Raw genomic sequence first — 19,293 nt, 5'->3', positions numbered from 1 at the left:
AATACCGTGTCAGAATAGGTGCAAAAATAGGAAAGAAAGCAGAATCCACTACCTAAGTGGATTCCACCATTATGTACACCCACAAGAATAATTTTATCAAAATGAATTCTACTGTCATATATAACTAAAGAGAAAAACAACAACGAGAGCGGGGGGGGGGGGAGGGGAGGGGGGAGGGGAGGGGAGGGGAGGGGAGGGGAGGGGAGAGAAAAAAAAGAATAGAGAATAGGTGCAAAAACACTATCAGGGATTCCTGTGCCCAGTCTGCGATTCTGGTTTTAAGTAACTCCTTAAATATTATTTTGGAAAGGCTAAAATTTTATTTAACATTAAAAATTGAAATTTGGGGCCGGGGATATACCTCATTTGGTAGAGTGCTTGCCTTACATGCAGAAGGTCCTGGGTCAATCCCCAGCACCACAAAAAATAAAATAAAAATTGGAATCTTAATCTAGCATGAATTAACTACCATAAGAAAATGCTTATCAGGGATGGGGATGTAGCTCAGTTGGTAGAGTGCCTGCCTTGCATGCACAAGGCCCTGGGTTTGATCCCCAGCAACACACACACACACACACACCAAAAAAAAAAAAAAAAAAAAAAAAAAAAAAAAAAGCTTGTCATTAATTATCTGCATTCCATCATGGATTTTATGTGAAAAATCAGAAAAAAGTCAATTCTTCCTTAATAGTTCAAATTTAAGCATCTGTTTATGCAGTTATACATATATAATAGGTAACAGGTTAATACCATAAGGATAATACATGAAAGGTTATTTACAGTATGAGAGATGTAACAAGGATTTCCATAAGTGTACGCTGGCAGATTGTAAGGAAAAGATAAAAATACTTCCTTGCAAACCTTTTTCTGCCATTATGTTTCTCTATTTCCAAAAAAAAAATTATAAACATGCATTATAAAATCAAGATCAATTCATATGTAGCTGTATCAACACAGCTAAAATACTTTTAACTAGTAATGGATTATTAGGAAGAGGAAAAATATTCCATTTTCTCTTGGGTTTTTTAATACATGAATATGTATAATCTATAACACACATGCAAACCAAAGTTGGGAAATGTAATAAGAACATGAACTAAACACTCTTTACCGAATTCACTCTTTTAAACTACAAGAGGTGATGTGCATGTAGTTCAAGGTTTATGCAAAAAAAACTTAAATATACTTTCCATTGAAATAAGTAAGGAATGCTGTGCAGATGATACATGAACTGTTTCAGAGTAGATTGAGAAGTATCTGCAAACTTCCAAATCCCAACAATAGCAAACTCAGAAGCATATTTAAGAATCCCTGTCATGAACACCCAAATAGAAAAGTTTTCTAAAACACTGGCTTACATTTCTGGAGTCTTGGATTTGTTTTTTCCATTGAAAAATTCAGGAAGAGCACGCCGTTCAATCACATGAATACTGAAAGGGGGGGGGGAAGAGGATTGAAGAAGAATGAAATCTTGAAATTTGAGCTATGTTTAATTTTCAAAGTAAAACTAAGCCCTGGTTGGCAAAATTAATTACTCTGTACAAACATTTTTGTATTAACAGACTAAAACAAACAAAGAAAGCTTCCCCTTTGATTCTCAAAGAAAAGGTACATATGTATTTCATTACAGCTCCTAACTATCCAGAGCATTTGGAATAGCATTCACTTGGTTTTTAAGGCACGCAGCAAAGTCTAAATATTTGAGAACAACCATGATTTTGGACAAAACTAAAGCTCAAGTGAACCATGTACTGTATTTCTCCCCCCATGTTGGTACTGGTGATTGAGCCCAGTGCTTTGCACAAACTAAGCAAGCACACCAAGCATTTAGCTAAATCCCCTGTCCCTCCCTCCAACTTTTTTTTTGGAGATAGTTCACACTAAGTAAGTTCACACTAAGTAAGGCTGGCCTTGAACTCACAATATTGTGTTGCGACTTCAAGTAACTGGAACTAAAGGTGTATGAGACTGCCCCTGGCTCTCTATTCTTCAAATTATCTTTTAAGTCTATATAGAGGCTAGAAAGATGTATTAAAAATTGCATCTATCCTTAAGAATAAGACAATAATCATTAAGAACAGGATAAAAATGTCTAAACTAACACCCAAGATCTGAGTAACTGAGCATCACTGAAGTAACTGCATAACCTTCATATTAGAAACTACTTAAAAATGTTAACATCTATTTGGAGGAATAAATTCTCGTACTTAAATATTTATTAAAGGGGAAAGATTTATACGATCTGAAGAGAAACCAGAGTATTCATATTTAAATATTTAAAAATAAAAATCTTTAAAAGGCAGCCCAATATGAAATAGAGATAACTCTTAAACAATCAATAAATACAATATCTAGGGCTTTAGTTATTTCCAACCATGGTCCCAAAGAGGTCTGTTTTCTCAAGACTTTTTTTTTCATACCAGAGTTCATACTGAAAAAGACTTCTACATTTAAAATATTTCCTATTAAAACAAAGCTCTATATGGTAGTGAGAACAGTTTTTGGTTTATATAATTAACATTTTAAAATCACAAACATAATTAAATATTTTCCTGTGTATTATAGCTGAATCTAGATGACTTATGTTAAAGCTTACAACATTTTACAACCCTGTATTATAATTTTCACCTCTAAATTGTTTTAAAAAACACTTTTTAAAGATTAAAATCGGGGCTGGGGATGTGGCTCAAGCAGTGGCGCGCTCGCCTAGCATGCGTGCGGCCCAGGTTCAATCCTCAGCAGCACCACATACCAACAAAGATGTTGTGTCCGCCAAGAACTAAGAAAAAATAAATAAATGTTAAAATTCTCTCTCTCTGTCCCCCTCTCACTTTCTCTTAAAAAAAAAAAAAAAAAGATTAAAATCACTTTCCATCTCCCTTCATCCAATGTGACAGCAATTCCTGATGTGGGACTGACTCTCCAACCTGATTTCAAGGAAAGTTTCCTCAGTACCATGGATGTGGCACACTTACCAGTTATAATCAAACCATGATGCATAGCTGGGAATAATAATGTGATTAGTCTGCTCTGTCACATTATCTTCACCAGGGTCAACTGACCGACTCTGATCACCTTTGCCAGGATCTTCATCTTCCTATAGAAAAGAAGCTAAAGTTCAAAAGACAGAACTAGACAGATTAACACATCATTCTTTTGATATTAGTTCAAAGATAATGAAGCTAGTTGATTTGATTTTTAAAAAAACAGGAAACAGGGGCTGGGGATGTGGCTCAAGTGGTAGCGCACTCGCCTGGCAGGCGTGCGGCCCGGGTTCGATCCTCAGCACCACATACCAACAAAGATGTTGTGTCCGCCGAGAATTAAAAAATAAATATTAAAAAAATTCTCTCTCTCTCAAAAAAAACAGGAAACAAGTTTCAAATATAAAAATTCAATTTTTAAGGTACAAAGTGGGTAGCTGAAAGAGCAGATTTCATCCCTCCTTTTTACAATTAGGGAATGGACTCATAAAATTAAGTACCTCATAACAAGATTAATTAGCAAGTTGAATGAAGAAAGGGTGTCTCTATAATGAAGAATTCACAAAGCTCAAATTAATTAAATCTCTTTTCACAACAGCTTCTTTTTTACTCTTCAGTTTTATTTAATCCCAGTTCACAAATATAAATTACTAGTTCTGACATTATTATGAGGAGAAGAATACTAACAAGTGACAATGGGACAGCCTGTTCTACAGACTCTGAGCAGTTAAGTATCTAAGAAGCCCTATGTGAACTATCTCACTTATTAGCAGATACTACTTTCTTGTCAACCAAGATACACAACACTATTAAGCCATATACAGAATATAAGTCAAGACAGTCCATAGAGGTTTATATCACTCTGTTTACTACTTACTACTTAACATTTTATCTGATTTTTTTTATCAGAGGTATTGCAAGTAAACCTCCCCCAAAACTGACTCCCAAATAATTTCAAAATCACTCCTTTAGGTCAAAATACAGGTGTGAAGATATCAGTGAACAATAATAGTAATTATTTTAAAATAACACTTGTAATATACTGTTTATATCTAAATGGATACACGTATCCCAGAAATTTTCTATACAGACTTCTCTTTCAAATCTAAACCTGATTATATATTCCATATTATACATTATATCTTAGAAGTGTATTTTAATCCCTGCCTCCTTTTTTTTTGCTATTGCATAATATTAAAATGTCTAAAGAATCTAGACCAACATGTTATAAAACATTTTTAAAAGTCTCTGATTCTTCATAACTAATTTAAAACTAAAAATTTGGGCTGGAGATGTGGCTCAAGCGGTAGCGCACTCGCCTGGCATGCGTGCCCAGGTTCGATCCTCAGCACCACATACCAACAAAGATATCGTGTCCTCCGAGAACTAAAAAAAAATAAATATTAAAAATTCTCTCTCTCCTTCCTCTCACTCTCTCTTAGAAAAAATAAATAAATAAAACTAAAAATTTTTATCAAGAAAACTAAAGGACTACTAAAAGAAATAAGCTTTTTGACAGTCACAAAGTCATTCACTTTTATACGGTTCAATCTATCATATTTCATTTGGGTACTTTTATTATTTTTAACCTTATGAAGTCATTTTCTATTAAGAAACTACATAGCTGGGCATGGGGTCCACACCTATAATGCCACCAACTTGGGAGTCTGATGCAGGAAGGACTGCAAGATTGAGGTCAGACTGGGCAAAATTTTTAAATCCTATATCAAAATAAGAAATAAAAGGGGCTGCATATGTAGCTCAGTTTTAAGAGTGCCCTTGGGGATCAATCTCAAGTGCAGAATAAAAAAGAAAAAAAGAAAGAAAAGAAAGAAACTAGACTGATTTTGAATCTGTATTCTTTGACGATGGTTCCACTGTTAATACTTTTAAGTTAATTCAACTTAATTTCCTGTATAATAATATATGAGATGAAAATCTAGTATAACTTCCTATAAACTTAAGACAATTCCCTTAAGATCAATGAAAAAAGAAAGCAAAAAAACAACAAGAACTCTAAAATTGTTACTTAAATGATGCTGAAGAAAACAATCTGGTAATACTCATGACAAAGTTCCTTACCCCAAATCAGGGAAGCTACAAGCAAAAAAAACTGTGAGGGTTAATGTGTTTTTGTTTCAAGTTGGTTTTAATGTATTTTTGAGGTGTAGGTTTTATAAATCAACCAGGAAACAAAAAAATTTACTTTATTCAGAAAAACCAGGAAGGGGCTGGCAATGCAAGTAATAAAAGACAACAGTTTATGTTTCAAAGATCTCTCTCAATTGTGACACAAAAGGCAGAATGATACTGTGGGGCAGGGTATTAGAGAAATTCTTAAATTTACATTATGTAGCATTATGATTTGTACATGGATTCAAAACTCTTACCTTTGGCATAAAAGAAAATCTCACAAGTGCCTTTAACTTTCTATTTTCTTCCTTTTACTCTGTATACTAACATCTTTTCAAAATATAATATTCATTATTAAGGTAGCTTTGGAATAATGAAGTTTAATTTTAAAGGAAAAAATAACAATAATACAGGTAAAGAATTTGTTGAAATACTTTCATTAGAAGTCTCCATGACTCTGTTCATCCCTTGTATGTATATAAAACAATGTTAAACATCAGAATGGGGTTTCGATGGAAATTGGAAAAAAAGAAATATTTTCAGCAAATTAAGAAAGTTATTTCAAGAGCATTTGGGGTTAATTACACTTTTAACAAAGTTAAGCATGATAGCCTGACTGAAACAATGGGTCATTTACTGAAGAAAAAATTAAACCCTGCCTAAATCCAACACCTTCCAACGAGATGATTCATATGTCTTCACAGAACTGATGAAATAGGAAGTAGGTAACTGTGAGGCCAAGAGCATAATTCAAAGTCTTCATTAGCCACACCAAAAGAAAACAGAAAAATCAAGGCAAGGTCCCTACTCATCCTCATTGTTATATAACATCTGAAATAGTATGGTCTTTTCTGATTATCACTTGCAACCAAGGGAGCATGAAAATAGAACTAAACCAAGGGACATTACCTAGGAAGATATAAGATTCTTCTCAATAAAATTCTGGGACCAATGAAGACAACTATTCTGGAGGACTATTTAAAAGGGAATTCATCTTGGTGGTGTGGTGCCATGTGCCTGAAGTCCCGGTTACTTTGGGAGACAGAGGTAAGAGGATCACTTGAGCCCAGGAGTTTGAGACCAGCATGGGCACCACAGTGAGACTCCATCTCAAAAAAAAAAAAAAAGAAAATTAAAAAAATCTATATTAAGCCGGGTATACATGTGGTGCACGCTTGTAACCCTGGCAGCACAGGAGGATCAAGAGTTCAAAGCCAGCCTCTGCAACAGCAAGACGCTAAGCAATTCAGTGATGCCCTGTCTCTAAATTAAATACAAAATAGGGCTGGAGATGTGGCTCAGTAGTTGAGTGCCCCTAGTTAATCCCTGGTACCAAAAAACAAAATAAGAGTCTCAAAGTAAAAGATTTCTATGGACATTTCCAACTTCCAATCCAGTATTTCTACTCAGTACACAGAACAGTTAAAGAAAATCCTCTCAACAGGCCTAAATAATTTTTACCTTTCCTCCTGTTGTCATTGTTTCTTCATCTTGTTCATCTGCAAAATCAAAATATGTAAATTATTTTAAAAACAGATAAATGCTGTTTGGATTATCTGGAATCTTTACAGTCTAAAAACTTATACAGGACAGACAAAAGCAAGCACAGTAAAATCACCCCCAAATAATTAGGTAAATTGTAATTTTACAAAGAAGCAGAGAGGTGTTAGAAATTCCAAAATATAGGAAATAAAAAAAAAAACACAATGAAAAGTTTATAATTAATTACTAACTGAGCTAAAAATATCATAGTGGTGATCTTGTTAATAATATGGGCATGGGATTTGACTTGGACTCTCTCTCATAAGGACTGGTGAAAACAGTATATTATTTTGAATTCTAGAGGAAATGGGTAAATGATGTGTTAAAAAAAAAAAGAAGAAGAAGAGATAAGGAATCGCTTTCAAAGTACTGGTAGAAAGTTAATGCCTTTCGAGGATATAGGACCCAGGACCTAAATGCTGGTCTTACAAAAGAACAAGAGAAAGCTCATCTAAAATTTAAAATAGGCAGTTGATTCCTACAGTGAAAAGCAAAAGTGCCAATGTAGTGAGGTTTCTGCACAAATAATTATATTCAATGCTTTAGTTTTTTAAAAAAATATATATAAGTAATATGGTCCCCTGGTAGGACAAAAGCATTATGAAGTTCAAAAAGAATATGGAAAAGTAATTCTTTCACTCACATATTCTCTAAAAAAATATTCCCCATTATCTGTTATTTGAAAAGCAATTACCAAAAAACGAAACAAAAGAAACAAAATATTCAAAAGCACAGGGGCTGGGAAAACCAGAGTTCACTGGTGACATGCAGTCAAATGCCTGTTTTTATATGGAATCTGACTCTTTGAATAGTCCTAGTGAACGGGTTAACAGATGTGAAAAGTTAGCTTGCTATGCTTAAAATGTTTATGAAAATAATAATATGGTTAATTTTTGAATATTTGCTATTTTGGTTTGTAAATAAAGTGCTGCCCAAAGGCTCATGTATTAAAGGCTTGATTCCTAATGCATCAATGTTCAGAGATAGGGATTTGGGGGAAGTGATTTGATCATGAGGTATCTTATCTCATTAATATATTAATCCTCTCATAGATTCATAACTGATGGCATTATGGAAAGATGGAAGAAATGTAGGAGGGAGTGGCCTAGTTCAAGGGACTGGGTCCTTGAGTATGTGCCATTGGGAACTATACATTGTCCCCAATCTTCTCCCCATCCCCCTTCTGCCTGCTTCTCATCCATTATGAGATGTCCAGCTCTCCCCATCATCCCTCATCAATACGCTACTCTACCTCACCATAGGCCATGGTAATACAGACAGGTGACTTCAATCTCTGAAACCATGAGCTAAAATATATCTTTCCTCCTTTAAGTTGATTTCCCCATGTATTTTGTCATAGTGATGAAAAGCTATGCAATACATTGGCTGTCCTTTTAAAGTAAGGAATTTTGGTATCAACTAGGAGAGGGTACCTGTCACATCCACCTCCCCAATAAAACCTTGAGTGTGAATTGTCTAATAGACATCCTCAGGCTAAAACACTACATATATGTTGCTGCAAGTTCACTGCTGTGGGAGGAGTGCACTTCATGACTCTAGTGTGAGGAAGAACATGAAGAAACCTGCACCAAGACTCCACTTGTGTTTACTCTACCCATGCACCTATCATGAATGTTAGCTGTGAGTACAATCACATGCCAAATCCCAGGGGGTCATTTTGGAGACTCTCAACACATCTATGAGTAAAATACAGTTTGTATACTCTTAATTGGTAGAAAATAAAAAGAATAATACTTTGAGATACATAAAAAGTAAATGAAATTAAAATTTCAGTATTCAAAAATTTCATCATAATATGGCATGAAGATTTGTTTACATGACTCCATGGTTATTTTTGAGCTAAAATGGCAAAGTTGTTGTGATTGAGTCCAAATAGCACAGAGTGCCTAAAACATTTGTTTACTGGGGCTGGGGGTATAGCTCAGTTGGTAGAGTGCTGTCTCCCAAGCCCAAGGCCCTGAGTTCAATCCCCAGCACACCCCCCAAAAAGAAGAGAAAAAAAGAAAAAGAAAGGGGTTACCAATCCTTACCAAAAACATAAGTAGTATTTTAACATGCAGTAAGAGACGCACTCAAATATTTAATATCTAGGATGCCTGTTGTTTTGTTAGCTACTATCCAAATACTAAGAACACAGTCATAAATCAGAAAAGACACCAGCCTTTATGAACTTTACATCCCACTAATGGGATAGAATAAAAATCTTAGATGTTAAAAAATTCTACACAGATGATAAATATAAAGAAATATGCTTAAGAGGGTTTGGGTTGGTGTCCTCTTCAGATCAAGTAAAAAAGGGAAACCTCGGGCTGGGGTTGAGTGGTAGAGCACTTGCCTCACACGGGTGAGGCACTGGGTTTGATTTTCAGCAGAACATAAAAATATATTGTGTCCATCTACAACTAAAAACATATAATGCATATATATATTTTTTTTCTTTTTTTTTAAAGGGAAGCCTCTCTGAAAAGGCGACACTGAAGCTGGCAAGTTAGCAGTGAGGTCAAAGGAGGGAACCAGTCAGGTCAAAGGGCTTTCAGTGGAGACTGCACAAAATTGAAAGAACATGAACATGAATAAAAAAATGAGAAAAGCACTTACACAATAGCAGAGTGTAAGGCTATAAAGCACTGGCAATAAACAGACCAGGACTCAAATATGGACTCTGCCACTTAATAGCAAAATAGTTGAAGATTATTTACTGAATCTCTGAAATCTCTACTTGATCAATAAAACAAGGTTAATGTCGTTTAATACTCAAGTGCAAACATGTAGAATGATACCTGGCAAGTAATCAGGAATCACAAAAATGGATACTGTTGGGCTGGGATTGTGGCTCAGAGGTAAAGCGCTCGCCTAGCATGCGTGGGGCCCTGAGTTTGATCCTCAGCACCACATAAAAATAAATGAATGGAATAAAGGTACTGTGTCCAACTACAACTAAAAAAATAAATATTAAAAAAAATGGACACTGTTGTTGGAGATATAAGTTATGAACAAATATCTGCTAACAGGTTGAGGGGATTCAGGATGTAAAACATGATGATACCAATTACCAAAAGGAGCCAAAGCTCTATGAAGAAACTATATTTTTCCTAGCAAGTGATTAACATAAAAATCTAGGTAACATTGCCAAAAACTAAAATTTTGTCTACTACATGTTTGTAAATCATAGGATAACCAACTTCTTAAGAAATAGTGGTAGTATGACTTAATGATCTCTCTCCAGTCAAAAAATATAATTTATTTTGACAAGTTTCTGTCACTTAGGTAGTCTTGGTACCCAATAGAAATATACTTGTGATAAAACAAAAGTAGGAGGGCTGGGGTAGTGGCTCAGAGGTAGAGTGCTAGCCTAATAAGCGTGAGGCACTCACTGGGTTGAATCCTCAGCACCACATAACACCTACAACTAAAAAATAAACATAAAAAAAAAAAAGAAGAGGGAAACCCTTTTCAACTGCTTCTAAATGATAATACTAAATAAAATGTTCTCTCCCTTGTCTTCTTTATATGGACAAATACACTTCCAACCCATCCCAAGGATTTTTTAGAGACCTCAAGAGAGAAAGACATTTAGCTAGGTGGCACATCAGAAAGAAATGGATTAGCTAAAACAACAAACATCTCTAAGAACAGTAATTTATAGGTGATGGACCAGGTGTCCTTGGCATGGTTGATGTAACAACTAATGAAAAAATGAAAAGCCAGAAAAATAACTTCAAATTTAAAAAACGTAACTCTCCAGCTGCGATCAACAGCATCTTCATTCACAATATTCCTAAACTGTGTGTACCTCACATACTTCACAAGAGGGAAAGGATTTTACACCTGGCCTTAAATTTTCCTTCCAAGTGGAACCTCTAGCTTTTCTCCCAAATTGGGTTCTATTTCATTCCATTAAAAGTCTGTTATGGGGCTGGGGTTGTGGCTCGGAGGCAGAGCGCTTGCCTAGCATGCATGAGGCACTGGGTTCGATCCTCAGCACCACATAAAATAAAAAATAAAGGTATTGTGTCCAGCTGTAACTAAAAAAATAATTTTTTTAAAAAAAAAAGCCTATTATGAACATGTTCTAAATGACTACCTCATTAAAGGAACAATTTTCTACTCTTTTGTGAATTATAGGCTGCTTCCTTTTTAAGATATATATTTAGGGCTGGGGATGTAGCTCAGTGATAGAACACTTGCTTAGCATGTGTGAGGCACTGGGTTTGATTCTTAGCATCATATGTAAATAAGTAAATAAACAAAATAAAGGTTCATCAATAACTAAAAGAATATTTTAAAAAGAAAGTTTTTTAAAAACAGATATATACTTAAAATATATTAATTAACACTCTATATAGCAAATTGTCCCGCTGAAGAATATCAAGTGTAAATCTTTTACCCTTGTCAATGTACTGAGATATAAAATAAAAGACTGCTTATAATTAGTTTCTGTTTTCTTGGCTATTAATTACGTAGTAAGTATCAATTACAGGATAGACAACAAAAACTGATGGAGAATGTAACATTATTTAAATTACAAGTAATATTATTCAAGATCCATGTTCTATTAATAATGCTAAAACAAGACAGAAATTTGGGGTTGGGGGGGGGTGATGCTGGGGATTAAACTCAGTGGCACTCAACCACTGAGCCACATTCCTAGCCATATTTTATTTAGAGATAGGGTCTCACTAAGTTCCTTAGTGCCCATGCTTTTGCTGAAGCTGACTCTGAACTCTCAATCCTCCTATCTCAGCCTCCTGAGCTGCTGGGATTACAGACATGTACCACCATGCCCAACAAGATAGAAATGTTTTGACAGCATCTCCTTTTTCACTTTGTTTATGTAACACCTCCCATTACATTGTCATCAGATAATCTTTTGTTTCTGCTTCTGAAATAAAAAGAGAATCATCTTCCAGTATGTATTGATGGACTGTAAATCAGGAAACGTAGAGATGCATTCAATAAAATGAAGCTAAAGAATTCGAAGAAATACCCACTTGTATTTGCCATCAAGAATCACTGCAATTTGTGCACATTTCATTTTTTCTTTTTTATTAAAAGAAAAAATATTTCTCATATGCTAAACAAACTTGAAGGTAAATTAATAGCATGCTTATCTTACCCACTGCTTTCAGTCGCCACCCTTCAGACAAGTATCAAAAGCTTGCTGATAAATTTTGTACTTTTTGCATTGTATGACATTTATGAATTAAAAAATGGAAAATATTTCAGATACTTTCTTATTTGTTTAATAGAAAGCATAATTCTTTTTTAATTTAATGGATTTTGTAGGAAAAAAGAAATTACTACAATTTATTAAAAAGCAGATTACTCTCAATTCAGAGTAATACTGAAATGAAGGTATCATTTTCATTCCAAAGAAATCTTGCAAAATGTTTTCTCTTCTAAAATACTACAAGTTCAAAAATTTACTGAGGACTGAAAATAGCAGCTTCTCCTTTGAGTTTTACAACTATAGAAAAACAATCAAGAGGGGCTGGGATTTGGCTCAGTGGTAGAGCCCTCGCCTAGCACGTTCCAGGACCTGGGTTTGATCCTCAGCCCCACATAAAAATTAACAAAATAAAACTGAAAAAAAAAAGAAAGAAAAGAAAAAGAGAAAGAATCAAGACTACTATATTGCCTATAACTTTCAGGAACACAAGGTGCTTCTATTTTTAATATTTATTTATTTACTTACTTACTTAATCACTCAATAATTACACCTTACTTGTGAAAATGTACTCTACATCCTGAACACATAGTTGGCCTTCTGTACATTGGAGTTCCACATATATGGACTCAACCCACCAGAGATGGAATAGTCAGGAAAAAAATGTCTACAGTAAACACATACATCTTTTTGTCATTAATCACTAAGCATATAACAACTACTATATAACATTTACAGTATATTAAGTATTTAAGTATGATTTAAAGTACATGGCAAGATAAGCAGAGGTTAGATGAAAATACTATGTGTCATTTTATGAGAGGAAGTTGGACATAAATGAATTTTGATATCCATGGGGCATGGGGATCATGGAACAATCCTACATGGATACCTATACTATAAAAAAAACGCTGTTTCTCAATTCATACTGCTTAAGAACTTTAATTTAGCTTATAAAATATAAACATGTAGAAGATGTTTACTGTGAAGATACAAAATCAATTTGCATTATGATATAAGACAAGTAGTTCAGGGAGACTGGGGAAAGTACTTTAATTAGAATTATTTCTTTAAAACTCAAATATTCAGATTCGAGTAAAACATTAGTTTGTGGGAAAATACTATGAGAGGGCATCATTAAGAAACAATGGGTCAGGGGCTGGGGTCCAATGGTAGTGCACTTGCCTGGCATGTTTGAGGCACTGGGTTCAATTCTCAGCATCACATATAAATACATAAATAAAATAAAGGTCTATCAACAACTAAAAAAAAATGTTAAAAAAAAGCAACAATGGATCATAAGAAATTAACACTGATAAAATGGTGGCAAACCAAATCACGACAGTACTAAGGAAATATATAGTTTATATCTGGTGGTAGGAAACAGTAAGTGAAAACAATACTTTTAAGTAAATAAAGGAGTATTTGAACAGCTGATAGGTAAAATAAAGGAAACAAGACTATATAAGGTATGTTTTACCTAGATCTGCTACAGTTCCTCCTTTAACAGGTGTATTTTCACTATCTTTCTTTGGGTTTACTAGAAGGAGGAAAAAAACAAAACAAAACAAAACCACATCAGAATCACGTATTAGAGGAAAACTTCTGCTTGCTTTTAAGAATAAAAGAGAAAAGAACATGATTCAAAAATACATGCATCTCATTAGAACTCAAATGTAAATCATGACTCACACCTCACGAAAAAACCATAAACCCAGCTACAAAAAGACTTAATAACAGATTGTACTCTGTAATTATCTAAGTATCAATATTTTTTATTATAGAAATAAAAAATGTTTACGTGCAAAACATAAAAAGAATTTTTCAGTCTCGTCCACAATTTTTTTTTGACCATTTTTAGGCTTTTATCTGAATTCCCATTTCTGTACCACTCATTCATTCAGACAGATAAAAATGATAGGAAAAATGATACCTTTTTACCCCAATACTAGAAATGAAGCCAAAAGTGCTCTACTACTCAGTCAAACCCTCAACACCACCAACTTTTTAATATGTTTTTAAATTTGTTCTAATTAATTATACATGACAGTAAAATGCTTTTTGACACATCATACATGAATGGGAGTATAATTTCTCATTCATCTGGTTGTACATGATGTAGAGTTACACAGGTCATATAATCTTATGCACATAGGGTAATAATTTATGATTCATTCTACTATCATTCCTACTCACCTATCTCCTCCCCTACATTCACTCCCCTGTGTCTAGTCCAAAATAACTCTATTCTCCCCACAAACTCATTGTGATTTAGCATCTATACGTCAGAGAAAACATTTGGCCTTTGACTCTTTGGGAAATGGCTTATTTTGCTTAGCAGAATATTCTCCAGTTCCATCCAATTACTGGCAAATGCCATAATTTCATTCTTAAGGCTGAGTACTATTCCATTGTGTATATATACCTCAATTTCCTTATCTATTCATCTCTTGAAGGGCACCTAGGTTGGTTTCCTAGTTTAGCTTTTGTGATCTGAGCTGCTATAAACACTGATTTGACTAGCCCTTTTTTATATTTTGAGACAGGTTCTTGCTAAGTTACCAAGGGTAGCCTCAAACTTTCAATTCTCCTGCCTCAGTCTCCTAAGTCACTGGAATTACAGGTGTGTGCCACCATGCTCAGTGAGAACTGACACCTTTCATGTATACAAACACACACAAATATTGAAATTTATGCTCAGGGTTTTAAAGCCATGTGCAGATGTTACCCATTCTGTACTTATTCCTTAGCACTTACCTTTTCTCATGTAACAGTGTGCCTTTGTTTTAACTATTCTACATGGCTTTCATTTTAACAGGTCCATAAGTGGACCATAAACTATCCCTGCTTTGAGGGAAACTAAGTTTCTTTTCAAGAATTCACTGTCTGTAAGCAGCATTCTTTAACCATTATCTCTCTGCATGCATGTAATTACTTAAGATGTGCTCTGAAGACAAAAACTGTTATTATTAAGTATATACATTTAAAATTTAAAAGAGAGCCAAAATGTGTTCAGTGGCTTCTTCAATTTATACTTCTATCAAGAGCATAAGTTCATAAGTCTTCAAAACGTTTTTACTTTCCCATCTACTTGAAACTGTGACAGAGGAAAAGTTATTTGAGCCTGGCATGGTGGTGCATACCTATAATCCTAATGGCTCAGGAGGCTAAGGCAGACGGATCATGTGTTTAAAGCCAGCCTCAGCAACTTAATGAGGCACCTAAGCAACTCAGTGATACCCTGTCTCTAAATAAAATGCAAAATATGGCTGGGAATGTAGCTCAGTGGTTCAATGCACCTGGGTTCAATCCCTGGTAGGAAAAAAGAAGAAGAAGAAGAAAAAAAAAAAGCTTTAATAGTTTATATATTCTTGGTTAAGTAAGGCTGTTAGTCCATTCACACATTTACTGGCTCTGCATTTATGAGAAGTTTATTATGATATAATACATTGCCATTTTGCTCTATGGGATTAGAATTTTTACACTATTTGGGATTGTATTCATTTATTTGTTAAATGGGTAAACAAATATCTTTTTCTCAGGCTAAGACCTGATTACACTGTATCCCTATCAGGGCTAGGGTTGTGGTTCAGCGGTAGAGCGCTTGCCTAGCTTGTGCAAGGCCCTGGGTTCGATTCTCAGTACCAAATAAATAAGTAAAATAAAGGTAAAAAATATTAAAAAATTAAAAAATAAAGGTATTGTGTCCATCTACAACTAAAAAATAAATATTTTTTTAAAAAGCGTATCAGTATTAAGGGGGCTGGGATTGTGGCTCAGTGGTAGAGCGCTCACCTAGCATAGGCGGGACCCAGGTTCGATCCTCAGCACCACATATAAAAATAAAGGCATTGAGTTGTGTCCATCGACATCTAAAAAATATATATATTTAAAAAAAAACTACTATAGGGCTGGGGATGTGGCTCAAGCAGTAGCGCGCTCGCCTGGCATGAGTGCGGCCCGGGTTCGATCCTCAGCACCACATACCAACAAAGATGTTGTGTCCGCCGAGAACTAAAAAATAAATATTAAAAAAAAAATTATCTCTCTCTCTCTTTAAAAAAAAATAATAAAAATAAAAAAATAATAAAAAATAAAAAAACTACTATAAACAAATACGAGTCATTTGTCTACTAGCCATTCTACTCTACTAATTGATTCAGTCATTCCTGAACCAAAACAAAATTATATTAATTATTATAGATTTAAAGTTTAGGTAGTTATTGGTTAAGGGTTGTCACCACTCTCCTGAGTCCTTGATTTAAAAATATTTTTGGGGTTATATTTATGATTTTCTCCTTCCATATGAACTTAAAAATATATCACAGAGTTTCTTTTCTTTTTTTCCTTTTTATGGTGCCAGGGACTGAATCTAGGGGTGCTTAATCAATGAGCTACATCTTGAGCCCTTTATATTTTTATTTTGAGATAGGGTTTCGATAAATTCCAAAGCTGGCTTTACAATCCTTCTTTCTCAGGCTCCTACACCACTGGATTAAAGGTGTGCACCACTGTGCCTTGCTTGGGTTGTTCTTAATGCCCAATTAGCTCAGTGGTACAGTGCTTGCCTCACATGTGTGAGGCACTGAGTTCAATCCTCAGCACCACATAAAAACAAATATATTGTGTATATATCTACAACTAAAAAATATACATTAAAGAAAAAAAAAACATTCAAAGCCCAGTTTACAAAGGGGAAGAGATGTTCAACAGATACTATATAACAAAACAAGGAATATAAAATGGGAAGATTCCTGTATCTATTTTAAAAATTGAATCTTGAAGATTTTTAACAGTGGATAAGAGGAAGGCTGCATTTCCAACTGCTCCATGGCTCACGATTAAAGCAGTACAAGAATACTGGTTCTCGGGCTGGGGATGTGGCTCAAGCGGTAGTGCGCTCGCCTGGCATGCATGCGGCCCGGGTTTGATCCTCAGCACCACATACCAACAAGGATGTTGTGTCCGCCGAAAACTAAAAAATAAATATTAAAAAAAATCTCTCTCTTTAAAAAAAAAAAAAAAATACTGGTTCTCAGTGAGGGTAATGTGTTGGCATGAAGGTGACTAGGACTATAATAAAAAAACAAGATCACAGAACTACAAGAGGTCATGGTCAAAGGAGATTCCCATTCTATGTGTGCTTTCTGCAACCAGCAGCCTGGGAGTTGCTCTCTAGGTGCACACCCCTGGCTTTGGAAGAGAGTTACACTTCAGCTCCCAAGTAAAAATATTCTCTGTAGCTTTACTGCAGCACTCTCCAGACCAATACCACTCAAAGTTTCTCAAATATAGGATGAGCCTTTTGATCTTTAAATGTTATTTTTTAATCAAAATAATAAATTAATTAGTTAAATAAATAAATATTGAATCTGTGACTAAAACCAAAGAAATCTTAAGGCTGAAGGAGCTACACAAATACATTATTTAAGGAAGAAATGTTCCCAATCTTGTCTTTCAGAAAATAAAACAAAGAAACTAATTCCAAACTCATTTTATGAGTTCAGCACAACCTGGATGGCAAAACTTGATGAAGATTTTACAATAAAAGAAAGGTAAAGGCCAAAACACTCCATAAACAGAAACTAATAAAATCCTTGAAAAAAATATATTAGAAAATCAAATGCAGTAATACATTTAAAGACAATGAAATTAAATGAGATTATTTCAGGAATGCAAAGTTGGTTTAAAATCATTTCAGCATAATTACATTAATTGATTAAAGGAGAAAAATCATATCATTATATCAATGAATGCAGAAAAAAATTGTAAAAATCCAGCAACCATTCATAATAAAAATCTCAAAAGTAATATAGGAATAAAATAAACTTCCCTGATTTGACAGAGCATTTTCTATCAACTGGTAACATCATTCTTCATGGTAAAATATTAAAGGTATACTCCCCAAAACAGGTTTAAAAAAAGCAAAAATGTTGGTGCTGGGGATGTGGCTCAAGCGGTAGCGTGCTTGCCTGGCATGCATGTGGTCCGGGTTCGATCCTCAGCACCACATACAAACAAAGATGTTGTGTCCACCGAAAACTAAAAAAGCAAAAATGTTTTTATCATTGTTACTTAAAAGTACAGAAGTGTTAAAGTATAACTAAAAGTTGGTGTAATAGGGTAAAAACCAAAACAAAAGATGGGGCTGGGGATTATACCTCAGCAGTAGAGCACTTGCCTCGAACATGTGAGGCACTGGGTTTGATCCTGAGCACAACATATAAATAAATAAAATAAAGGTACTGTATCCAACTACAACTAACAGAAATATTTAAAAAAAAAACACTCCCATAAACAATTGCATTAAATAATATATTGATGATCAGGCTGAGGTTGTAGCTCAGTGGTAGAGCACTTGCCTCATGTGTGTGAGGCACTGGGTTCAATCCTTAGTACCACATAAAAATAAATATATTGTGTCCATCTACAACTAAAAAAAATACAAACACACACACACACACATATATACATACACACTGATGGACTGGGGATGGAATTCAGTGGTAGAGTCCTCTAGGTTCAATTCTCAGTAATACACACATATACACATACAAATATGTTATATATAAACATTTAAGCACATATAGTGAATTATAAGTTTTACAAATGGCTGGGGTTGTGGCTCAGTGGTAGAGCACTTGCCTAGCATGTGTGAGGCATTGGGTTCCATTCTAAGCATCACATAGAAATAAAATAAAGGTCTACTAACAACTAAAAAATTTTTTTAAAAAAAGTTTTATAAATATATCAAAGACGTCTACTCTGAAACACATAAAATACTGAAGAGAAACATAATTATGTAAAGGTAAACATGTGACATACTCATATAGTATCATATTCAATGTTAAATCAATTCTCCCTCAAATGCCCATTTAAAATGGCTTTAATTTCAATCAGAACCTCGGTCTGAGAAACTAAAAGGCTGGTTCTAAAATTTATGTGACTCAGCCAAAAATTAAAAATAGCAAAAACAATCCTGAAGAATAGGATTTACAAAGATGGAGAATTGCCTAATTTTAAAACCTGAGTAAAAGTTATATCAATAAAGCACTGTGGTACTGGATCCAGTAAAAATACACTTGTGGAAAAAACAGTGTCATAGTTTAGATCTGGAATATTCCCCAAAGGTTGAAGGCTTGGTCCCTAACTATTGGCTTCATTAGGAAATAGACGAAAGCTACTTAGACAGGAAGTCACAGAAAAGTCACTTAAAAAGTGTATCTTAACACCTTACCCACCTCTGGATCCTTTCTCTTTCTCCCTCTCTTCTTGTTACTTAGCACCAAGAGGTGAACATCTCTGTTACAACACGAATTTCTTACTATAATGCTCTTCCTCAATAAAAGCCTAAAGCAATAGGGTGAAACAACTGTGGACTGAAACCATAAGCCAAAAATCTTTCTTGGATATTTTGACACAGCCACAGAAATCTTATTAACACAG

The 19,293-nt window shown here is 34.5% G+C and overlaps 1 protein-coding gene across 2 annotated transcripts in view; it reads right to left on the bottom strand.

The window, feature by feature from the left end:
- The window catches only part of Smarcc1 (SWI/SNF related BAF chromatin remodeling complex subunit C1), a 150,631-nt gene that overhangs the window by 71,191 nt on the left and 60,147 nt on the right, over window positions 1–19,293 (bottom strand). For both annotated transcript variants that reach the window (XM_005332938.5, XM_013361850.4), the window contains exons 12-15: window positions 13,328–13,387; window positions 6,579–6,616; window positions 2,976–3,097; window positions 1,359–1,430 (exon numbers count right to left, since the gene is read on the bottom strand). In XM_005332938.5, the coding sequence (XP_005332995.2) occupies window positions 1,359–1,430; window positions 2,976–3,097; window positions 6,579–6,616; window positions 13,328–13,387 (292 nt within the window). The remainder of the gene's footprint in view (window positions 1–1,358; window positions 1,431–2,975; window positions 3,098–6,578; window positions 6,617–13,327; window positions 13,388–19,293) is intronic.

Source organism: Ictidomys tridecemlineatus, chromosome 2 (genome assembly GCF_052094955.1).
Source record: "Ictidomys tridecemlineatus isolate mIctTri1 chromosome 2, mIctTri1.hap1, whole genome shotgun sequence".
Classification (NCBI taxonomy): domain Eukaryota; kingdom Metazoa; phylum Chordata; class Mammalia; order Rodentia; family Sciuridae; genus Ictidomys; species Ictidomys tridecemlineatus.
The sequence above is the reverse complement of the archived record's forward strand: the minus strand, read 5'-3'. Positions and strand labels throughout refer to the sequence as shown.